This window comes from Cupressus sempervirens, chromosome 4 (genome assembly GCF_028749045.1).
Source record: "Cupressus sempervirens isolate cs-2001-9-10 chromosome 4, ASM2874904v1, whole genome shotgun sequence".
NCBI classification, from domain to species: Eukaryota; Viridiplantae; Streptophyta; class Pinopsida; order Cupressales; family Cupressaceae; genus Cupressus; species Cupressus sempervirens.
The window spans coordinates 233,543,693-233,570,122 of record NC_143121.1 but is presented as its reverse complement, the minus strand read 5'-3'; the positions used below and the strand labels follow the sequence as shown (position 1 = coordinate 233,570,122).

At 34.0% G+C, this 26,430-nt stretch overlaps 1 protein-coding gene across 1 annotated transcript; it reads right to left on the bottom strand.

Moving 5' to 3' along the window:
* Positions 1 to 915: 915 nt before the first annotated feature.
* LOC149560872 (target of rapamycin complex subunit wat1-like) lies at positions 916 to 24,906 on the bottom strand. Its single transcript, XM_089827705.1, has 3 exons — positions 24,742 to 24,906; positions 5,993 to 6,256; positions 916 to 1,158 (listed from the first exon to the last, which is right to left on the bottom strand). Exons 1-3 carry the CDS (start codon positions 24,904 to 24,906, stop codon positions 916 to 918), a joined length of 672 nt encoding a protein of 223 aa, XP_089683831.1.
* Between the last annotated feature and the right edge of the window lie 1,524 nt (positions 24,907 to 26,430).

Sequence of the window (26,430 nt, the reverse complement as noted above, 5' to 3'; positions counted from 1 at the left end):
GAATCACTAGGGTACCCCTCGTTTTTCTTTCTTTTCGTGTTCGAGGTGGCATCTTTCGGTTATTTGTCGTGTTTTTCTTTTTGAGATGACCCTAGCTATAAAGGTCACTAAATCCCAATATTGTACTATGGCAATTCGTCAAATAATTTGCAAGTACTGAAATAACCCCGACCAAAATACTAAACTTCATGGGTTTGACATTTCGTTAAACAATTAGCAATCAAGCTCTTACTATTAAAGTCACTAAGAACCAATGCTAAACTGAGACAATTTGTAAAAACACCTGTCTCATACTATGAAGACAACTAGTAAAGATTAAGAGTGTAATGTCTCAAATAATTCACCAAGTGAGCTGACTGCAATGTGACAATTGTAGTGCCAACAGTATTCAAGAGAATCTATTTCAAGAACGGATCTATTACAAATTTGAATATAAATTGAAATGAATAACATCAAGAACTTGGTATTGCTGCTGCCATGAGACTCCCGTAATGGTGATTTGGATTTTTTTGTTCCTTGATCTGCCCACCACACTCTGATGCCGCATATATTATTGAGTTTGCCCACCTACCATTACTTGCTAGACTGGTGTGGTTTGTAATATAATTGTCCCCTTTTCAAATAACGTCCAACCCGGATATAATGTCAACTGGGATAATTTTTGAAGCTACTGAGGTTTCCCTATGAATCCTCAGAGCCACGAGAGCACTCCTTCAAATATGACTGCAACCCGCTGATGAAATCATTGACGGATTTAGATCCATTCCCGACAGAAATCGTGCAGTCTCAAATCCAGATATAGGGGCGAACTGGTCGGCTGAGTCGCAATGGTATCTAAGGATTGTTTCCCACTATCCGTGAATCACCCAAAGTCTGATTTGGATGTAAGACAACTGTATTCACGGCAGCTCGACTTTAATATTCTCTCGGGCAACTTGGAGCTCTCTGATCCCAAATCTTCACAGTACCATCTTCTGAACCCGAATACATCCATTTCCCATCACATTGGAATCCCACAGCTGTAACGCTGTTTGTGTGGGAATCATAACTAATCACAGGTTGAGGATTATTTGAATTAACTTCGAACAAGCGAATGTTTGGATTTCCAGCTGCAGCCAAGAATTGTTTGTCAGGTGTTATCTCAAGACGATTAACTTGCTGAGATTGCCGGCTCCATCAATGATTATGAAGGGCTATTAATATCGAATTTGGCTGATCCCAAACTAATGCCGCTAACGAACTACAAAGCCTTGCACTCAATTCTCAATGTCGCATTCAGCCTTGCGTAGCAAACCCTCCACTCAGGCTGGGAAAATGATCTTCGATAATCTTCAAAACTCTTCTTACAAATTTAAATTGATATCAGTCTCTAGAAGCATTAAATCTGAACCATAGAAATTGGCCTTAAGCCACAGATAATTGCCCTGATGAAATGACTGAATGTCACCTCCAATCTGCAATAATTCGGATGATATTTCACACCCTCAAAATTGCGTACCGATTGAGAGTTATCGTTCTCAATGGCCAACTGTGACAATTGTAGAAACCCTAGGTTCCACAATGCACTTGTGATTAAATCACAATCTGAAAATCAAAGAGAGATAATCAACTGCCTGATTCGAATGGAGCCCCGGGGTGCCTATTTATTCTTTTCCCTCCATCCTCTCCAGAGACTTCTAGAACCTTTTTGATCTTATCCCTCTAGTGACTTTATTAAATATTTTCCAAGTCACTTTATTAAATACAAGGTCATCTTTTAATATTTATTTATTTAATTAAAATAACTAACTAGTCGTCCTTGGACAACCATTAATTAAATTAATTAAATCGAACTGTCACCAAAAAATTGGGGACATGACAGTCCGCCCTTCCTGAAATTGCTTGTCCCCAAGCAATGGTTGAACCATGAACCAATCAGTCTTCCTGGATCCCAAATGTAAATCTGTGTATCATCCCAATCCTCATCATACTCCCGTGGAGAAATCATCAATACCAGTAGCTGAGAAACTGTACTCAACATCCAAACAACTGTCAACTCTGATGAAATTATCTGTAACCCAACTGTAGATGTCAGTAGAAGAAACCATTCTGCGGAACTCAAGCCAACTGAAACATCAACTCTATCAAAACTCAAGCCCCCGTCAGAATGACACTTGCACCCAACTGCACTGTAGATATGACAACAGCTATAGGTACCTGAATCATTGCCATCAACTCCAATCTCTGAAAAACTGCTCCGGGCGTGTCGATGCTGCAAGCCGAATAACTTGCTACTACCACTTCTTTTTTCGAAAGAAGGTGCCAATCTATCCCCTAATGGATGGTAAGAAACTGGAGCCAATCTACATCTGTGTGAAATAAAATCTTCTATCTCTGTGTCAAAAGAGAAATGATGAGCGTACCCTACCGTATAATGCCAGTAAGAACCTCCAAATTCTGCTGCTAGCTCATCATCACTGAACTGGTAATCAACATATGGCTCCAATCTCTGACTCCGAGTGACTGTAGGTCGGATAGGATCTCGTGCATTTCGCTCAACAAACCCCTCCTCGAGATCCCTGTGAGGTAGCATAGTAGAAAGGACCCCTATAATCTTCTCAACCAATCTGCAAATAACACTAGTATCATGGATGAGAACACCTTCTGTCACTTCATGCGAGTCCAAATGAACACATGCACTATCCAACAAATACTCCATGAACGGCTTAGTGCAGTAAAAATTATACGAGGAAGCATCGATATACTTCCCTGCACACCACAACTGATCCTCCTGTGAAGGTGACATACCCCATTGTACCACACTATCAACTAACTGAGAAGAATCAATCTGGAAACTTGACTCTATCGGTATCCCGAACTCATTAAGACCAACTTCTTCCAAACCCTGAACATGTATGTCAGTCTCAACAATAAGCTCCTCAAAAGCAACTGTAGGAGTGTACTTACCGTCATCTACCTCAAAAGACAAATGAACTAGGTCTGGGGCTGGTTTTGACCGCAAATGCTCCAACTCCAGGGTCACCTCCTTCAACTGAAATTGCGACTTCTGTAGATCTCGCTGTGTGTCCTCTAACGCCTCAGTAGTCGCTATGAGCTCTTGGGAAAGCTCACTCACCTCCTCTTCACAATCCAAGAGTGCCTCATAGGCTGTACTCCCCCACTCAACCAAGTGATCACGGTCGGCTACCAATCGTAAATAATCCTGCTTTAAAATCCGAACAGCTTCACGCAAGGCATGAATCTCTGCCAAAGAAAAGTACCCACCGCTGGACTCATCTGTCATAGAAGAACCCCAACCAGTAACAGCCAACAACTGACGAGCAGTATCAAAATGCTCACAAGCGATAGCAATGTCTCGCTCACTAACTTTCAACTGGCTAACCACATGATGGCTCTGGCTAGACTGTCTTCTATAAATTCCCTCTGACACATTGACTGGAGGAATGTCTTCAAAGGTACTGGTGTCTGGATTATTTCCATCCATATTTTGCGAATCAACTTCAAAACTCATATCAACATCCAAAGTGTCAAAATCTGTAGGTCTGCTATCAAGCTCTTCTGTACCTAGAGAAACTGTCAAGGAAGCTGAATCTTCAAAACTGTTCACTTCATTCTCCCGGATGTCATCAAGGTCAAAACGATCCTGGGACTCATCTGTACATGCTTCAAAATATGAAAAACCTTCAACACCTTTCAGCAAGGATGGTCGACTGGAAATATGAACCAAACCCAACAACGGTGCATAAAAACTAATACCAACATCGGATGTTCTGCTGGCACAAGGAAAGATAACACCGTATATTCTGCTAATCAAATCCATGATAGTACTCAAACAATCCTGGCTATCATAAAGTGCTAAAGATCTTTGGTTTATTGAATCCCAAATGCTGCTGAAACATTCTTGAGTCCATATTCGTAAACAAGGAACAGCTGATAACTCAAGCAAACTCCTTACCTGAGTAATGTGACCAATACCAACTAACTTCACATACCTGTCTGCCATTGTCCTTGTATCCTGGATGTGAAAGCAAGATGAACTCGTAGCATTATCAGCATCCTCGCATGATCCTTCTGCTGCAGGGAGCTGAATGTCAGGCATGTAAGATGTAACTAAGCCCAACTCCATGCCATGCTTATTTCCATGTCTCTCCCAATCCTGTAATGCCAAAGTTGCTTGAGTGTCCTGAAGCTCGCAAGAAAGCTTGACAACTTCCTCCTCCTTCCTCCTCAAGGCATCTGAATAATCTTTGGCAAGGCTTAGAAGATGGTCACGATCTGATAGAAGATGTAAATAGCTCAACTTCGTCGTTCCCATTCCTTCACCAATTGCATGTAAGTCACAGCAGGAAGAATTTTCCTGAACTCCCTTATGTCTTCCTTGTAATTGAATCATCTGGATGTGCTCTTCTATCATCTCCCGCATCCTGTCATGATGAGATAAAGAAGCCACAATACTATCTTTGCTTACCCTTAGCTGGCTGGACAAATCTTGTGAAGTACTGCCATTCTCATCCTCATGTGACGAAGCATCTAACTGAGCCTGGTACTCTTTGTCAGCAAAATCATAAATGCTCGATGTCTGCTCATTTTCACCAAGTATCTCATCATCATCTGAACTCACTTTACTGAAATCATTGCTTGCCGGAACCAAACTACCTTGAGTACCTAAGACATCACCTTCGAGAAACTCGTATTCAACTGTCTCAACTTGAGTGTCAAGTTGACAGTTACTATCCATCAGCGTAATGTCCTTCACCGCTTCTTCCTGTGACCGAACTGAAACCTCTGACCGGTTGCACACTTGTTCCTCGAACTCCTCATTAAGGTTCCTAGTAGCATCTCTCATTGTATCTGTCAACGCTTTGTGAGAAGATTTGTCAAAATGAAATCCAGTTGATTTATTCACCTTAGCTGGCACGGACAGCCTGTCAAGCATACGGTGGTGTTTAACCAACAGTTTAGACATGTTATGTTTGATTTTTCTGACCTCATCCTGAATGCCTGAATAGTCCTCCTTTCCACAATTCCGACTCTGAATACTGCGTCTATTACTTGTCCGAGATTGTGTCCTCGGAGACTTTGTGCTGTACCTGTCCATCTTGGTTGAAGTAGAGTGCTGATCACTCATGTAATTTGGTTCTTACCCCACAGGATGGCAAGAAAACCGCTCTGATACCACTGAGATGACCCTAGCTATAAAGGTCACTAAATCCCAATATTTTACTGTGGCAATTCGTCAAATAATTTGCAAGTATTGAAATAACCCCGACCAAAATACTAAACTTCATGGGTTTGACATTTCGTTAAACAATTAGCAATCAAGCTCTTACTATTAAAGTCACTAAGAACCAATGCTAAACTGAGACAATTTGTAAAAACACCTGTCTCATACTATGAAGACAACTAGTAAAGATTAAGAGTGTAATGTCTCAAATAATTCACCAAGTGAGCTGACTGCAATGTGACAATTGTAGTGCCAACAGTATTCAAGAGAATCTATTTCAAGAACGGATCTATTACAAATTTGAATATAAATTGAAATGAATAACATCAAGAACCTGGTATTGCTGCTGCCATGAGACTCCCGTAATGGTGATTTGGATTTTTTTGTTCCTTGATCTACCCACCACACTCTGATGCCGCATATATTATTGAGTTTGCCCACCTACCATTACTTGCTAGACTGGTGTGGTTTGTAATATAATTGTCCCCTTTTCAAATAACGTCCAACCCGGATATAATGTCAACTGGGATAATTTTTGAAGCTACTGAGGTTTCCCTATGAATCCTCAGAGCCATGAGAGCACTCCTTCAAATATGACTGCAACCCGCTGATGAAATCATTGACGGATTTAGATCCATTCCCGACAGAAATCGTGCAGTCTCAAATCCAGATATAGGGGCGAACTGGTCGGCTGAGTTGCAATGGTATCTAAGGATTGTTTCCCACTATCCGTGAATCACCCAAAGTCTAATTTGGATGTAAGACAACTGTATTCACGGCAGCTCGACTTTCATATTCTCTCGGGCAACTTGGAGCTCTCTGATCCCAAATCTTCACAGTACCATCTTCTGAACCCGAATACATCCATTTCCCATCACATTGGAATCCCACAGCTGTAACGCTGTTTGTGTGGGAATCATAACTAATCACAGGTTGAGGATTATTTGAATTAACTTCGAACAAGCGAATGTTTGGATTTCCAGCTGCAGCCAAGAATTGTTTGTCAGGTGTTATCTCAAGACGTTTAACTTGCTGAGATTGTCGGCTCCATCAATGATTATGAAGGGCTATTAATATCGAATTTTCCTAATCCCAAACTAATGCCGCTAACGAACTACGAAGCCTTGCACTCAATTCTCAATGTCGCATTCAGCCTTGCGTAGCAAACCCTCCACTCAGGCTAGGAAAATGATCTTCGATAATCTTCAAAACTCTTCTTACAAATTTAAATTGATATCAGTCTCTAGAAGCATTAAATCTGAACCACAGAAATTGGCCTTAAGCCACAGATAATTGCCCTGATGAAATGACTGAATGTCACCTCCAATCTGCAATAATTCGGATGATATTTCACACCCTCAAAATTGCGTACCGATTGAGAGTTATCGTTCTCAATGGCCAACTATGACAATTGTAGAAACCCTAGGTTCCACAATGCACTTGTGATTAAATCACAATCTGAAAATCAAAGAGAGATAATCAACTACCTGATTCGAATGGAGCCCCGGGGTGCCTATTTATTCTTTTCCCTCCATCCTCTCCAGAGACTTCTAGAACCTTTTTGATCTTATCCCTCTAGTGACTTTATTAAATATTTTCCAAGTCACTTTATTAAATACAAGGTCATCTTTTAATATTTATTTATTTAATTAAAATAACTAACTAGTTGTCCTTGGACAACCATTAATTAAATTAATTAAATCGAACTGTCACCAAAAAATTGGGGACATGACACTTTTCCTTTACAAGTCTGATGGTTTTGTGAACTCTCGAGATTGTGCAATTGTCTCGGCTCTGAGAGATTCAACTTTGTAGACATTACTTAAGTCTGGTTATGTTTTCCCGTTGCGATAGCCAGTAGCACTTTTGCGGAGGATCATAATTATATCTATCTAGTGGAGTTGTTCAATGCTCCTACTGCTCCTATGTAGCCAACTTTATTAATAATAATAATAATAGTGCGAGTTTAGGCATAATTCTTCCTTTTTTTCTTCTGATTCGCTCGTTCTGCAGCGAATTTCGTCTATTCTTTCATGTTAGATCAATCATGCTCGTTCTCTTCAGTGTAGTTCAATCTGTAGATAATTGCAAAGATCAAATGATTTCATCCTCAAGCTTCTGTTCTGAATGGCTGCTCTCTGTAATTACAGTGCTTTGCTAATCTATTTCCGCCATGAACAAATTCCTTTTGCTCTCTATGAGTGCAACTATCATTCATATCTCCCGCTGCTCCTATGTGGCCAACTTTATTATGCTTTATTAATATTAATAGCCTAAGCTTGGGCAAATCTCCTCACTTGTTTTCTCCTGACTGGCTCCAGTTAACCTGCTTTTCTTCTTAGTAGCTCGGTTTGTAGAGATTTGCAAAGATCAAATGATTTCATGCTATGTTCTGTGCACAAGCCTCTGTTTGTATTCATAGTGTTTTGTTATCTTCTTCTAGTTTTTCCTGTGCCTGAGGAAATTTCAGCTAAGCAATTGAATTTGCTCCGTCATTTGCCTCTTCAGAAGTTCTATGGTTTTATTTGAACATCTGTTTTTAGGGTTTGATTTATTCAATGTTATAGAACATTTAAAACTAATGTACATTAATAAAGTAATTGAAATATTTAACAAATGAAGTTTCCTTTCCCTCCGTTGAAATATTATGGTATGTTAAGAAATATTATTTGTAAATACAACTATTGATAGATTACAAATAATTTATAATACGAAAATAGTAATATTTTCATAGTAATAATATAAAATAATATTTCTTATAAAAAACCACTCTTGTTTTACAATCAAAATTTTTCTAAGAATGATTAATTCTAAGAGATAGAAAATAAAAATTTAAATCATTGGTTAAAGTATGAAATTCAGAAAGTATCACAATATATGGACAAGTACTAATAATAAGTAGAATAATTTGTAAATTTGCTATCTTTTATCCTATAAAATGTTAAAATTTAAGTTTAAAAACTAATATACATCAAATCTAAAGCTCATATTTGTTTTGCAATGTGCAAGAGCGTTTTAGTGATCTAAATAGTTAGCATGTTTCTAAAGATTTTGTCAGCGTGTTTTTAAAGTTTTTCTTAACAGATATTCTTAATGTTTTTATTTTTCCCTTAAATATATTTTCCAAGTGCATACTTTTTAAAGCATGAATGAGTAAATGAGGAGACTTTGGTAACATTTATAAACTAAATGAAGAGACACTGTTTAGTTTAAAAACTAATGTACATTAAATCTATAGGTCATATTTTTTTTACAATATGCAAGTGTGTTTTACTTATCTAAATAGTTAGCATGTTTTTAAAGATTTAGTTAGCGTGGTTTTTAAAAAAAAATTAACATAAATTTTTCATGTTTTTATTTTTCCAGTAAATATATTTTCCAAGTGCATACTTTCTAAAGCATGAATGAGTAAATGAAGAGACTATGGTAACATCCATAAACTAAATGAAGAGACACTATTTAGTTTATAGGTGCATTTTTATTATTATTAATTTTGAATCATTTTATGATATTTTTAATTATGTTTATTGATTATTAAAAAATGTTCACTTTGATATTTCAATATGTTCCAAACTTATTCTTTCACAATGTATAGGGCATTTGAGAAGTTCTTTCACATTTATTATGCATTCCTCAATGGTCAATCAAAGTTTTCTATGAAGAATAACTTTCATTAAGAAATGGTTTATACAAACTAGGAATATAATATATTCTTTATATTTTATCATACATTCTTTAGGTATTATGTACCTATAGATGAGGAAACATTTCAATTATGTTACATATTTTTTGTATATTTATTGCTCGGTATGCAGAGAATGAAGTTGAGTTATTGATTCCATGTGAGGGGAAATAAGTAGAATCATTCCTATCCTCTGCCACTTCATTTTCTCTCTTAATGTTTCAAATTCACTCTGCAAGAGTTATTTTGGGAACAAACTCTTTTTTACTTTAGCTCATAGAATGTTCTTAAATTTTAAAAGCTAATATACATTAAGTCTGAAAGTCATTTTTTTTTTACACCACACATGACTATTTAGTTGAGCTGTAATGATAAACTAGTTTAGCGTGTTTTCCAAGATTTCTTTTAAAGATTTTTTTTTCATTTTTAATTCCAGCCAATGTGTTTTTCCTAATACATGCTTTTTTATACTATCAACAAGTAAATTAAGAGAACATTGAAGTATATATGAAATCAGATTAAAATGTTGCACATCTAATATTAACAACTACTAAAAATAATTCTTGGTAATCTCAACAATTAAAAGCTTCTATTCTGTGTTAGTATAGTTTATGATAATTTTTTACTATTTTTAAGTGATCTTTATTTATACTATTGATTCTTCTTGTTTATTTGAAAACCAAAAATAGTTGAATTCTAATAACAATATCACAATTTGACTTGACGTAGAAAATGTCTACTTGTCAAATTTCTTTTTGTCACTCTCCTATATACAGAATTTATATTTACCATATTTAATATTTTCTATTACTAATTCAAAGAAGAATGAATTTATAATATGTTTGTTCAACAATTCCTTGAATGTGAATTAATATAGCTTGAGTTTATTAAATGTTTTTCAACAATTCATTGAATGTCGATTAATATAGCTTGCATGTTTAATTTTTATTTTAAACCTTTCAAATTTTGTGGAATCAAGAGCTAGTTATCTTTCAAAATAATGTTAGCTTCCATAAAGTTGTAAGGGTTTCGCTCATTCATATTACATGAGGATGATAGTTGGTACACACATATATTTTTTAATAATTCACATTGTATTCAAAATATTTGAATACAATCAGCTTGCTTATTTTTGAAGTGATGTTTAGTTGTGTGATAAAGAATATCAAGCTTATGACCGAATGCTAGTTTGAATAAATTCAAGCGATCTCTGCATGCAGGACCCAAACATATTTTCTATCATATCATGATATGTTTAACATCTAAGGAGATTAGGATCAACTATAATGATATTCATAAAATTTAATCTCTTAATACTTTTTTTTCTTAATAGTGTCAGAAGAACTATGAGTCTATGTCACAAGAAGTATCATTGTTAGCAATTTTTGACTCCCTTTAATGTTGGTTCTCGAGTTGTGGATCTTGATCGAGAAATTCATGAAATTTTGAAGCCCCTACTCCTTAAGTAGATCATTTAGAGTTCTCAACTTCAAATATTTTTTATATTGGGTACGAATCCCCTTATATGCCCACACATCCAAAGATGAAGTCTCATTATGTTTTCATAACCCCTTTAGTGAAAAAAAAATCAAGTTCTTTCATTCAATTCTTCCTTAGATACTACCCATCTACTTGTCTCACACTTGCATTACGAGAACTAGTTTTCAATTGTACAATTAGAAGGCCAACCACCCTTAATTAAATCACTAAGTATCCTTTTTAATAATATTTCCTTGATGAATTGAATCACCCAATACAGTATTCCTTTTTTCTTTAAAATTTTATTTTTTTAATAAGGTAGTTTCTTTGGTTTTTCACATAAAAGCATTATTAGAAGTTCATTATTTTTGGGATAAACATGAAAGTTGACTTCCTATTTAATCTATCCCTTTTTATACTTCACCCAAGTCTTCTTAATACAATTCAATTCCTATTCAACAAAAAAATTGTGCCAAATTAGGATGAGAGAAGAGGCACTAAGAAAACAAAATTTTAGACGAGAGAAGAAATAAATATCTATTGGTATCACGTAAAATATTTTATAGCATTCCATATTGCACAATTTTCAGTGCAATCTATGAGCTACATATGGTAGGGATGTTGATTAATACATTAAAAATATTCTAAAATGACTCTTTTTTCCCTTATACTTGTTGTAGCCATTAGTCTTCTAGTTCGCATTCATGCTACTGTTCTTACTTGTAGATAAATTTCCTTCTTTTCTTGACACAAATTCCAAAAATGCCTATTTACAAGGTAATACCAAAATATGAGAGGAAATAACTATGTACTTTCAAAATTAGAGACACGGTTTTGTCCTAATTTTCTTGCAAAACTTTTGAAGTATGCGATGTTATCTGAACTTCATTTGAAAACTCCATCATTTGATTAGCAATAGAAAAAGTCATTATCATGGTTTAATGTCTTCGCATTAACAATGTGTTTTTTCATGACATCTATGTTAGGAATTATTAAACTCTGAATTTCTGACAATGTATCCCTGATTCTTACTTCTTCTCTCAATAACTCTGCCGGCCAATCTAAAATATTTGATCTTGACGAAATGTCTTGAGCTAGTACTACGGTCAAATGAAAATTGGTTTTCACTTGCCTTCATATTAGTATCAATCTTTGACAACGTGTTCTTTATTTCCTTAGTAAAGTTTGTAGTATCACTTAATGATACAAACAAGGAAACAACATTATTTACAGTGCTTTCAAAAGAAATATGAATAGTGGACAGTTCCACTTAATCTATGGAAATCTTCTATGCCACCCTTTCCAAAAGGTTGTTATCAAAATTTATCTCTACCCTCTATTGTAGTTTCTCTTGTCCATTCAAATCTTCATTGAACTTGTGAACTATGTCGACAAGTTGATCCAAAATAGATTTCTTATCGTCAATTACAATCCTAAGTGCATTTGAGTTAAGTGGCTTTGGTGATAGTGTACCTAAAATTAAGAATGCTGTTAAAATATCCCTAATTATTGGAAGTTTGGATAAATATATGGAAAGGATGAGGGCGGTTCAGATTTAGATGATAAAGAGATGGGTGAGCTTAAAGCACAGCTGACTCTCAAGCATTGCTAAGAAAATATAAGTATCTTTCAATCTCCCTAAATTAATTCTATGCCTTATAAAAGAACACCCAAAGCTTGTAATTGATGAAACCTAGAATTAGGACCCAAATGGCTAGAAGTGGAGGCTTCCCACCATCTAGGTGGATACATTTATGCACTAAGTGAATAAACAAGGCATAGGTTGTAAACCCCTCTTGATTATTGACCTTGTATCTAAACCTTTTTGTATAGTTCTAATCAATTCTGGAAAAGTGCCTAGCTTGGTTGAAATGGTTAAGTTATAATATTGATTGCAAGAGTCAAATTACAGACAATGTGTGATGAATACTTATTGTTAGTACAAGCTATGGGATAGATTATGGCACCAATACCATATGATAAAGACAACATTGTCCAAAGGTTTTCAATGTTGGATCTTTTAATATTGTATTTTTAAAAAAAATTGAGGAAGCCTAAAGGAGAAACAATAAGTTCCCTCACTATATCACACCATAATTGGATAATAGTGGAGCTTAAAATAATGATTATTTGAACTTAATTAGGGTTGATGAAAAAAACCTTAACCAATACCAGATAGTGTTAATTTAGAGTTATAAACTCACAAAAAATATTTTTGTTGTATGTCAGAGGGATGGAGATGGTGAATATTTTTGTCGTATGTCAGAGGGATGGAGATGGGGATGGAGATTGCACTGTTTTATGAAAAAAGGTAGTGTTTATATCACCCTCCTGGAGCCAATCAACTCTAGCCTTTTGATTCCAATATATTTCCTCACGGAGCTTTCATTCCTCTAGATCTTTGGAGGCAATGGATTCAATTTTACCCGAAGCCTTAGAGAAACCAAGATACCCTAATCTACCTGGTAATGACAACAAGACGCTCATAAGATTTCCTTTTCATGGTATGAGGTTTCCCAAAACATTCTCTATTCCATTTTTTGAGCTTTATTTTGACATATTGAAGCTTTTAGATAAAGAATACACAATAGTACCATAGGCAAGGGCATCATCTCTCTAGCAGCCAGCCATAAGATCATAAAGAGAGCAGAGTTGAAGCCATGTTAATTGAGAACTAAATGGAGGATTCTTAGGAATAATAATTCTAGTAGAAGAAATTTTAATTTTCTAATGATCATAATCCTACCAGTCTAGAATTTTTGAAGAGATTAAGAGAGCCAGTAACCCAAAAGTGGAAAACTATGGGACAATTAGTATTAGCAATGCTAAAATCATAGTTAATAATTTATTAGATTATTTAAATCTTCTTAATAATAAATCATAGTATCATTTGAAACATTATTTTTTTATTTTTTTACTAAAAATGTGGTAAAAATTTTATTAAGACAAGAAGAGATACAAAAGGGAGAGCTCTATCTCAATTAACAAGGTCATCAATTTCACCAAATCAAACGCCCCCTATCCATAACATTCCAATCTTACACATGATTAGAGGCCCAGTAAGCCAAGCAGTGCACAACTCCATTCCACTCCCAAGGGATGTAAGTAAAACAAATAGAGTCCAGAGTTCTACAAAAGAAAGGAATTTGATTAACAACTGAAGCTAGAGGCCAACTAACATCCATAACGATATACAACATAAGAAAGTTCACCACCACTTGGGAGTCAGACTCATGGATAATTCTTCACCATCCTTTCTAACAACATTGTTCCACAGCATGTAAAATGACTTGAACCTCCATATTATTTTTAGTACCTGTGGCCTCCTCGAACAAAGAAGGCAATGAAGACAGCTAAGGATCTTCAAAAGTAACCAAAGAATAAATATGGCTCTAATGCCAACAAGCTTGCACTGTTTTATGAAAAAGGGCAGCGTTTATATCACCCTTCTAGAGAAAATAAACTCTAACCTTTTGCTTCCAATATAGTTCCTCACGAAGCTCCCATTCCCCCAGATCTTTAGAGGCAATGGATTCAGCTTTACCCAAAGCCTTAGAGGAACCAAGGTCCTTAATATGCCTGGTAATAACAACAAGATGCTCCTAAGTTGTCTCTTTCATGGTATGAAGATTCTCAAAACATTCATTATTCCATTTTTTGAGATTTCTTTCGACATGTTGAATCTTTTTAGAGAAAGAATACATAGCAATACAATAGGCAGGGGCGCCATCTCTCCACCAGCCAACCATTAGATCATAATGAGAGGAGTCTTGAAGACACATCAATTGAGATCTAAATATAGGATTCTTAGGAATAATCATTCCAGTAGAAGAAAGATTAATTTTCTAATGATCACAACCCCACTAGTCTAGAATTTTGCAAGAGATAGTAAGAGTTCCACTAACCCAAAAGTGAGAAATGAAGAATCTATCCAAATGTTCAAAGATAGCTTCAGCCCAAAATTGTCTATTATTTTAGGTAGATATCCCATTAACTGGTTGGATATTACGAAGATGTAACATATCATTATTTTGATGAGGGAGATTATAGGAAGGACTTAACCAAGCTAAACCACCCCTTTTCTCCTCAAGACTTGGAACTGAATTGAAATATCCAACTAAATCCCAAGGATGGTAAGGATGATAATTTCTTACATACCGACTATGTGACCAAATACCCACCTTTCCCACATAGTCTATATGTGCATAGTCATAAGTAATAAAATTAAGGGTAGAGTGGGAAGATATCCAATAAAGAGGAGAGACTCAAATAAGAGGTTAGTCTCCTAGACAAATAATAATAATATAGAGAATACTCAATCATAAACTTGTGACTGTCCCTTAGTCTAGGGATTTTATTCAACCCCTGAAGATTCTATGACTGAATAATCATCACCGATTAGAGTGGGGGAGATGAGTATCCAAGGGTTTCATAACCCCATACTCTATCAACACATCTCCTACTATTTTGATCTTCTACTGATCCTTTTTATGTCGAACCTTTTTTAAAGAAGTAAAAAGAAACATTCTTAAAAGGATTTCACATCAAATCCAAAGGTAGCGGAGACTCCTTACCCTTCCTAGATGCTAGCACATACTTAACCATGTATTCCAAAATGATTTCATTATATCGAGGTACAACTAGAGTTGCCGAAGCTCTATACTCATAAGACATAGGGATCCCACTCTTCTCATGAACCACCGCCTAGGAAGCCACAAAAAAAAAAATCAATGGGTGGAACTCTTGCATTTGAGCCAATCGAATCAAAAGAGAATGTAGGAGGTATACCTTCCTTTAGGACCATACTATAAAACACCTCAAATCAATATTGTACTCTTTAAAGGGTCTTTCCTATCCATTTCCCCTAGCTTGTGGACAAACAAAAATAGATTCATCCTTAGCTTGGCCAACCTCAGTCACTTGGGCTTTACATTTACCTGAAGTATCCAATTGAATATTCCCCTTGGCTGAATTATGCATCTGATATTTTCCTTTTCCTGCATTATTCATCTTGTCACCATTGTTACCATCTGAAAAACCATCACCCACCTTAGAAGATCAATCCCAAGGGCAATGATGTTGTAAATGATCATACTCATGACATATCTAACACTGGAAGGGGAAGTATTCCTAATCTAGTTGTTGCACCCAAGAAGAAGAAAAAGGACAAATATCCAAAGGTAGTTTCTTCACATTATTATATCTTCATTATTTCTGTGATAACATGAAAATTGATCTCCTACTTAATAGTTCCTATTTAACAATAAATTGTTACTACTATTCATTCAAGTCTTCTTGCTTCAATTTAGTTCCTATTTAACAACAAATTGTGCCAAATTAGGATGTTAGAACAGACACTAATTTTAAAAAGAATTAGAGGAGAGAAGAAATAAATATCTATTAGCATCATATAACATATTCTATAGAATTTCGCATTGCATGATTTCTAGTGCAATCTATGAGCTACACATGATAGGGATGTTTATTAATAAATTAAAATGTATTATAAAACTATTCTATGAATAACTAGCCCTACTAAGTTGCAGATGACATTAATTTAAGACTTGAAAATTGACACACTCTCTTTCATTTTGAAACTAGCAAGATAAACATGTTCTATTTAATAGCCTCTCTCACAAAATGATCCATCCTATCTTTCTCGCAAATAACCCCTATGAATTGTGTCTCCTTCTCTATGTCTTTTGCAATGTTTTAAATTTATTGTGAGTAAAAGTGAATTTCATGAGAAAATTATTAGGTTTATGATTCGATCAACTAGGTAAACTCTTTCCAATATAAAACTTAAATTTTTGTTTTATTGTTGTGCCAAAAAACCATGCATATAGGGATGTGCGATGGATTTTGTTATTAAAGGAGGATTAGTTAATATATTTTAGGAAATGCTTCAGCCAAGTTTTAAAAATACAAATTGTCTTTGTGAAAGTGGGAAAAATATGATATATGTTTTATACTTATAAATAGGGTTTATTGAAAACATTGTTGCTAGGGAAAAGTCATATATATAACCCATGGTCATGTTGAATGCCCAAAATACTAAGAGGATGGGGTTGAATCATTCCCAAAATTATCAAAATTAATTCACTTGCTAAATTTTAATTGTCAGACAATCAAACAATATAGCGATACTTAACATGAGAAAAAGAGGACATCAATATTTTATTGCATGAATTGATTCCTTTTAGGATCAACATATAGACTTGACACACTTTTTTTGTCCTTCACATATTTCCATATCCTTTCAGGATCCCATTGCATACTTATCTTGAGCTGAGGTGGCAATTCATGATTGACTCCAAGCAAATTCAAGTCCTGGGTTTGAATTTTCAAATGAAGAAAATTTTGTTTCATGCAACTACTTCTTCTCCTTTCACACGTCTACATTTTTTTATTTTCTTCTTCCAGTGGCTGCTTTTTCTTCTTCACACTTGCGTTTTCTTTCAGGACTCAGTTTGCAAAGGCAGAGGCTTTCACAACTATGGAGGCTTTCACGATGGTTTGTAGAGGTAGGAGACACCGATGCATGCCATATCTATATCTCCTCATATTTATTTGTATATATAACCAAGAGGATAGACCAAACACATACATATATATTATTCTCGCTCTTGTTAGCTGTGTTGGCAAAGAATTTGACATGTTAAGCTTCCTAAGGGGTGGGATTAGGTGCTATTTCTAGTGGTCTTGTGCTTTGTCTAATCTTTGTCATAGGCATTTTTTATTTTGGTGAATTATTTGGTCTAGTTTGCCAATTTTTATCACGTCAAATTTTTCTTATCTAGAATAGTTATAATTTTTTACTCTTTTAAATAATTCATGCAATTTTCTACTTTATGGGTTTGGATTTCCTTTAAAACCTATATTTACCTAAATATATAAAAATTGTGTCGGCCAACTCCAATTATTAATTATTTGGTTGGGGTAAATCATTACACAATTTAGTATTAATATCCACTTGAGCTGGAGCAAATCATTATTATTGCAATGTTAATATCATAGCTAATAAACTCTTGGATTACATCAACATTTTATTTTGGAAACCCCAAAGAGGAAAAATTTGATGGAGGCTTTCCTTTCAATACAATGGAACTAGTTATATAGAATTACAATTCCCACTACATGAATTACTCTCACCCTTCTCCATCAACGAAAAATTGTATTAAATAGATACTAACAGGATCTAATAAAAAGAATTTTATATACCTTAAGGAAAACATTCCTTGTATTTTGTTGTGAGTTATAGATAATAAGCTTTTTAGTGATTATATTAATTAGCTACACTGATCTTAGAGAACTGTAGTATAACAATAGGTAGAGCATTGAGGTACACACTTTGGAAAAAACCATTAGAAATCCTTTTAGTGATTTGTGCTGGAATTTAAGGGATACAAGTGTCTAAAATATCATAATGTCTTTATTACAAGTGTCTAAAATATCATATCAAAACCCATATCTAAAGTGAATCCTTGACTCTCTATTAGTTTCTTCTTTAATAGTCAGGTTCAATAGGGTTGTTTGAGTTTTGTGTTTATAATTGAGAGAGATATTTATTAAACTCTTAGTGTGAGGGTTAATACCAACGTTGCTAAAGGAGCTCATATGTTTTACAAGGCTTACATCATGGGAGGCTATTTGAAGTGAGTGGACGTGAAAAGTTGTAGAGAATCACTACAGGATAGAGATATAGAATTCATTCAAGAGGGACGGTTTGGAAAAATTAATTGATTCTATGGGAAGTCAAATATCAACACTTTTGGAAAAAATCTCTAAGTCTTAGTACAAAGGTCAGGTGACCGTTGATACTGTCAAAGTTTTGGTCACTCCTAAGTTGATAGGAGAAGTGACTGGTCTTCTCTGTGAAGTGGTGAAGGTTTAGAGGAAGGGCTCAGGAGATTATAGTAAATTAAAACATAAATTCTTTGAGGGCATGGAGAAGCTAGTCTGGATAAAATCTGGTAATAAATATTAATATTTATCCCTTTCTAGTTCCTTTTTCATTGTTTATTTGTGGGTCATGATATATTTCACCTTGGAAGGGAGTTTTACCACTTACTACTATTTAATATGTTGAGACACATTGAAAAATTAATATGACATTTTTTCTATACTCCTTGTTTGTTAATAGTATTAAAAATGGTGATAACCTGCCCAGTCATCAGGGCTTGATTTTCATCTTGTATCACCATGTGTTTTCTCATCTTCTTGAGCTTAGTAGGTATTTAACCGATAAGGAAAGTCCTCCTCCCTTCCCTAAGTCCTCTATTATTATAGAGGAAATTTATTTAGATAAAGACCCCGATAAACATACTTCTACTTTCCTCCTATTCTCTATTGATAGAAAGGTGGTGCCTCACTATCTATTTTGGATTTTTCCTTTTCAAGGATATATTCTTCTAGATGAATACACGTATCCAAGAAATAGTTCAAAAAAAAAATTCAATATCTTCCAAACTTAGTCTTTCACAAATGTATATGGCATTTGAGAAGTTCTTTCACATTTTTTATGCATTCCTCCATAGTCAATCAAAGTTTCCTATGAAGAATCACTTTCATTAAGAAATGGTCTATACAAACTAGGAATATAATATATTCTTTATATTTTATCACACATTCTTTAGGTATTATGTACCTATAGACGAGGAAACATTTCAATTATGTGACATATTTTTTGTATTTTTATTGCTCAGTATGCAGAGAATGGAGTTGAGTTATTGATTCCGTGTGAGGGAAAATAAGTAGAATCATTCCTATCCTCTGCCACTTAATTTTCTCTCTTAATGTTTCAAATTCACTCTACAAGAGTTACTTTGGGAACAAACTTTTTTATACTTTAGCTCATAGAATTTTTTTTGATTTTAAAAACTAACATGCATTAAGTCTAAAAGTCATATTTGTTTTACACCACGCATGACTATTTAGTCGAGCTCCAATGATAAACTAGTTTAGCATGTTTTCTAAGATTTTTTTAAAAGATACTTTTTTCATTTTTAATTCTAGCCAATATATTTTTCCTAATACATGTTTCTTTATACCGTCAACAAGTAAATCAAGAGAACATTGAAAACTAAAGTAAAAAATATATGAAATTAGATTAAAATGTCGCACATCTAATATTAACAACTACAAAAAGTAATTCTTGGTAATCTCAACAATTAAAAGCTTCTAACAGCTCTCCAAAAAATCCACCATTCTATTCTGTGTTAGTATAGTTTACGATTTTTTTTGTTATTTTGAAGTGACCTTTATTTATAGTATTGGTTCTTCTTATTTATTTGAAAACCAAAAATAACTGAATTCTAATAACAATATCACAATTTTTAATCACAATTTGACTTGATGTAGAAAATGTCTACTTGTCAAATTTCTTTTTTTCACTCTCCGATATACAGAATTTATATTTACCATACTTAATATTTTCTATTACTATTACAAAGAAGAATGAATTTATTATATGTTTGTTCAAAAATTCTTTGAATGTGGATTAATATAGCTTGAATTTATTATATGTTTTTCAAAAATTCGTTGAATGTCGATTAATATAGCTTGCATGTTTAATTTTTATTTTAAATCTTTAGAATTTTGTGGAATCAACAGCTAGTTATCTTTCAAAATAATGTTAGCTTCCATAAAGTTGTAAGGGTTTCACTCATTTGTATTACATGAGGATGATAGTTGGGTCACACATATATTTTTTAATAATTCATATTGTATTCAAAATATTTTTATACAATCAACTTGCTTATTTTTGAAGTGATGTTTAGTCGTGTGATAAAGAATATGAAGTTTATGACTGAATGATAGTTTGAATAAATTCAAGTGATCTATGCATGTGGGACCCAAAATTATTTTCTATCGTATCATGGTACGTTTAACATCTAAGGAGATTAGGATCAGCTATAAAGATACTCAAAAATTTTAATCTCTTACTACTTTTTTTTCATAATAGTGTCAAAAGAACTATCAGTCTATGACACAAGGAGTATCATTTTTGGCAATTTTTTACTCCCTTTAATGTTGATTCTCGAGTTGTGGATCTTGATCGATAAATTCATGAAATTTTGAAGCCCCTACTCCTTAAGTAGATCATTTAGAGTTCTCAACTTCAAATTTTTTTTATATTGTGTCGAAATCGCCTTACATGCCCACACATCCAAAGATGAGTTCTCATTATGTTTTCATAACCCCTTTAGTGAAAGAAATTCAAGTTCTTTCATTCAATTCTTCCTTAGATACTACCCATCTACTTGTCTCACGCTTAGATTACGAGAAGTAGTTTTCAATTGTAGAACTAGAAGGCCAACCACCCTTAATTAAATCATTAAGTATCATTTTTAATAATATTTCCTTGATGAATCAAATCACCCAACATAGTATTCCTTTTTTCTAAAAAACCCTTATTTTTTTCATAAGGTAGTTTCTTTGGTTTTTCACATAAAAACATTATTAGAAGTTCGTTGTTTTTGGGATAAACATGAAAGTTGACTTCCTACTTAATATATCCCTTGTTATACTTCACCCAAGTCTTCTTAATGCAATTTAATTCCTATTCAACAAAAAAATTGTGCCAAATTAGGATGAGAGAAGAGGCACTAAGAAAATGAAATTTTAGACAAGAGAAGAAATAAATATCTATTGGTATCACGTAAAATATTTTATAGCATTCCATATTGCACAATTTATAGTGTAATCTATGAGCTACATATGGTAGGGATTTTGATTAATAAATTAAAATTATTCTAAAATTATTCTAAAAATAGCTAGCCCTAAAAAGTTGTAGATGACGTTGATTCAAGACTTGAAAACTGACATTGTCCCTTACAGTGTGAAGCTAACAAGGTAAACATGTTCTATTCAATAGCCTCTCTTAGAATAGGATCTATCCTAGATTCCTTGCAAATAACCCCTATGAATTGTGTCTCCTTCTCTATATCTTACATGATGTTTTAAATTTACTTTTAGTTATTATTTTTTTCCAAAATTTTTTAGTCAAGAAAAAAAAACAATAGAAAAGGTCTCTTGAAAGTGGGAAAAAAATGATGATATATCTTTTGTACTTATACATAGGGCATATTCAAAGTTAAGCTTCTAGGGAAAACTTATATATATCACCCATGACCATGTTGAATGTCCAAAACACTAAGAGTAAGGGGTTTAATCATTCCCAAAATTATCAAAATTAATTCACTTGCTAAACTTTAATATTTAGACAATCAAACAATATATACACAACATAAGAAAAAGAGGACATCGATTTTTTATTGTGGAAACCCTCAAGAGGAAAATTTATAGAGAGGCTTGTCTTATAATATTATTTAACTAGTTATATAAAATTGTAATTCTCACTACACAACACATTACCAAAGGGAATACTACCAAAAGAGATTACAAAATAAACTATTGTAATTTAATGTAAAATATGCACGAATCAGTTCCTTTGAAGATCAAAACATAGACTTGGCACACTTTATTTGTCCTTCACACATTTGCATATCCTTTCAGTATCCCTTTACATACTTGCAGACATGTCACGTCAATATCTCCATATTTATTTTTTATTTATGACTAAGAGGATAGACCAAACATATGCATACATATTATTCTCAATCAACCAAGGATTCATGATGCTAAGCTTCTTAAGAAGTTGGATGAGCTGTTTTATGTAGTGGTATTGTGTTTTATCTTATCTTTGTCATAGGCATTTTGGTTTTTGCTGAATTTTTTGTTTGGTTTGTTGTTTTTCATCATGTTTCATCTGCCTTATCCAGCTTAGTTATAATTTTTCACTCTTCAAATATTTCACTTAATTTTCTACTTTGTGGGTTTTGAGTGCCTATAAAACCTATATTTTCCTAAATTCAAAAAATTGTGTCAACCAAGTCCAAGTATTAATTAGTTGGGTGGTGTATATCACCACACAATTCATCCAAGATATACTTCAAGATTTCTTCGTTATGTTGGAAAAATATGTATCCATTCAATCCTTTATATTATCCACTTGAGCCCAAATAATCCATTCAATCCTTGATATTATCCCAAAGTTTTAGTACCAAGCATATTCATGTCAAGAAGTGCAGTCCAATTGATCAACTCTCATGTTCTACAGAAATAGAATAATTTATAATTTAAGTTACCAAACCAATTCAAATCTACCCAAATAGAGCACTAAGCCTCATTAAAACTTAAACATAGGTATATTCTAGGAATACTGCAACATACATACAATATGTGCATATCCATATCTATTTATTTGGAGAAACATAGACCAAATTACTATTAATTATATCTCAAATGTCTAATGACATGTTGTAGATTAAGTCAATAAAGGTTCATTAATAAAAATTAAAACAAAATACAATTAATCAAATACAAAAAAGAAATTACTCTGACACTAATGGCAACGTACAAGAACAAAAAATTTGTTTCCACCAAAACTTTCTAGATAGCCATCAAAAACTCCCCCTTAGTATTATATCCTGTCTTCTATTAAAACTCATTTCCTTCCTTTTTTTGTCAATTCCCTTATTTTTATATGTAGTTATCCTTTTCTCCATTAGTCTAACCATTCTCCATCAAAAGTAAATGGCATTAAAAATATACTAAGAAGGACATCAACCTCAAAACGTAATTTATAAATTTTAATCTTTTTGTTTCAAAACATGTAACTATACACATGCGACAAAGGAAATGGGTGTTTTATTGGGGTGAGGGTATTTCCTTGATCAATATATGGTTCAACAATTATCCTTAAATGATAAAGTATTTGCAAAATGTTTGGTATCTTACTTGGTTGGGAGATTCTACATAAGATTGTTAAGTCCACCTTGTTAGAGGATTTGACTAGTGCACCTGTTAGGATGAACCAGTAGTTGATCTCTTCTCTACAAGTTGGTTCGCTGAATGAGATTCCTTTGATGTAAAATGATCACCTTACTGTGACGTATGGGACTCTATTTTTCCTTATACTTCTTGTAGCCATTAGTCTTCTACTTCGCATTCATACTATTATTCTTACTTGTAGATAAATCTCCCTCTTTTTTTGACACAAATTCCAAAAATTCCTATTTACAAGGTAATGCAAAAGTATGAGAGGAAATAACTATGTACTTTCAAAATTAGAGACATGGTTTTGTCCTAATTTCCTTGCAAAACTTTTGAAGTATGCAATGTTATCTGAACTTCAGTTGATAACTCCATCATTTGGTCAGCAATAGAAAAAGTTGTTATCATGGTTCAATGTCTTTGCATTAAGAATGTGTTTTTCCATGACATCCATGTTAGGAATTACTAAACTCTTAATTTCTCAAAATGTATCCCGGATTCTTACTTCTTCTCTCAATAACTCTGCCTGCGAGTCTGAAATATTTGATCTTGATAAAATGTCTTGAGCTAGTACTTGGGTCAAATGACAATTGGTTTTCACTTGCCTTCATATTAGTATCAATATTTAACAACGTGTTCTTTATTTCCTTAGTAAAGTTTGTATTATCACTTAATGATACAAACAAGGAAATAACATTACTTATAGTGCTTGCAAAAGAAATATGAATAGTGGACAGTTTCACTTGATCTATGGAAGTCTTCCATGCCACCTTTTCCAAAAAGTTGTTATCAAAATTTATCTCTACCCTCTATAGTAGTTTCTCTTGTCCATTCGAATCTTCATTGAACTTGTGAACTATGTCGACAAGTTGATCCAAAATAGATTTCTCTTATCGTCAATTTCAATACTAAGTGCCTTAATAAATATACCTTTGACATCTTAAAGCACATGATTTCTTTTCTTCTTCTCTGCTCTCAGCTTTTCTTGTTTGGATCTTTTCTTCCAAAGATCTGCATGAATGTCCATCTCTTTAGGAGTGAGATTGGAGAGATCTCAATCTGGAATCACTATGTCTTCACCTAGATCAATCTCATCATTAGAAACTTCTATCCCTTTACCTTTTGCCTTTGGAATAGGTGAAGGAATGATTTCCTTACCTTTACTTAAATCCTTAGTGCTCAGTTGAGGCTAGACTTCAACTATCATTACACTTACCGTGAAATTACTCACAACAGTGGCAACATGACTAATTGGAGAAATAACAGCAATAGGATGAGTACTTACAATGCCTTGCTGTAACTCGGTCTAGCTTGGTGTTGTGATGAGTGGAGCCTATTTCTTGGTAGATGGAGTGGTGGTAACAGTACTCATCTTTGAACTCAGTGAGATGGCTCCAATAGCCAATTGAGTTCTTGATTGAAAAATGTTTAACCCAATGGTCCGTGGCTCAAATGATGTCTCACCTAAGCTTGATGTAACTTATTTTTTTCTTGAAGAATTGAAGAGGGAGGCCATTACCTCTGCTGCGATCTTTTTAGGATCTGAATCTTGAATATTGTGAATCTTAGGCAGATCCTCACTAACTGTATGATCATCCTTTTCCTCTTCATCATTATCAACACCATCTACTTGCACAACTTCCTCAGTGGGCTTTACAAAATTTAATCCATAATATTCTTCCATGCATTTGTATTGGGTTGTACAACAGATTCAATATCATTTGAAAAAATTAGGAATGCATTGAACTGAGTAGTTAAGCTATGTTCATGCATTTTCAATGCTTCATTCACTTCTTTGTCTGATAGATTTGGTATAACCTTCCTCAAGGTTTGTTCTTGGATATCCTTGGCAACCATTATAGCATTATCTTAAAAATGTGATACTTGCTTAAGCAGATTTTTCAGGGACTTGTCCTCCTAGTTCACTTGGAGAGTATTTCCATTTAGCCATCTTTGCCACTAATGCTTCTTCTATTTACATATGCTCTTCTTTACTTCTTGTTTCATACTTAAGAAATTTGAAATCTTCCATACCTCCACCTTTTGTGAGTTGTCTCAGTCTTTCTTCAAAGTGTGGAGTTGACCTTTTAAAAGATATATGCTGCTCTTCTTCTTCATCTTGAGTTTTGAGCTTCCTCCTTTACTTGGTGGATCTTCTAGTGAAAAAGGCAAGTGGGAACTTGTAGCTCTTTTTCTTAGGAGCTTCTTCTTCTGATTCTTATTCTTGTGCATGTTCCTCTACTTCTTCCTCTTCCTCTTCAATGTCATCACCCCTACCTTCTGCGATCGGAAGAGGGGAATCAGATTTCTTATCCTCCTTTTGAATCTTTTCTACCTTCTTCCTTCCTCTCTTTAGAGCCTGAGGAATCTTGATTTCAGGAGATATCTTGGATTGTGCCTATTCATATTTTCCAAAATAAGGTACTTTGGGGTCCACAGGCTCATTGATAAGAGCCTCGATGATGTCCTTAGTATAATCAATATTTACCTCATAACCAAGAGGTATTACCCATGCAACTCTAGGTCTTCCTGCTTGAATATGTACATTGTCACAGTCTACAAGGAAATACATGTCTCAAGTTCATAATCGACCACTACTTGCTTAGGTATTCTGAACCTACTATGCATCCTCTCTTTAAAGATTTTAAAATATGCACCCATGATGATTTCAAAATTGTCTCCTATTTTAGCTATAAATTCATTGATTTGATAAATAATAGTTATGTCCTTCTTCCATACTAAATTGCCCTTTGAAGGAAAAAAAATTTCAACATAAAAGAATAAAAATGCCACAAGTGAACCAAACTTGAACGAATTTGTCTTGGATGCTCAGATGCTCTCCATGTGCTTTCTCAACTGGTTCAGCTGCAAATCGGTGAGGTCAAAAGAAATATTGTTCTTGACTACCTTGAAATCCAAGTCTACAGCTTCGCATGGGACATTGTCTAGTTGGTTGGAACTGGATATCTTGTGTGCAATTACACGAATTATGAACTTGATCTCCATGTTATTGACACCATTTCGCTTTGTTCCTCTTCCATCTCACTCATGAAGAGTCTTCTTTTCCAGTTCAACCATACCTAGGGTCTTGGTTGTCCTGGCTTTATTAAGCATGGGAAACTTGGTAACCCTATGAATCATTTTCCTTGTGATCTTTATGGATTGGTCAAGCCAAAATTTCATTCCATGAACACGACTCGAGATGAAC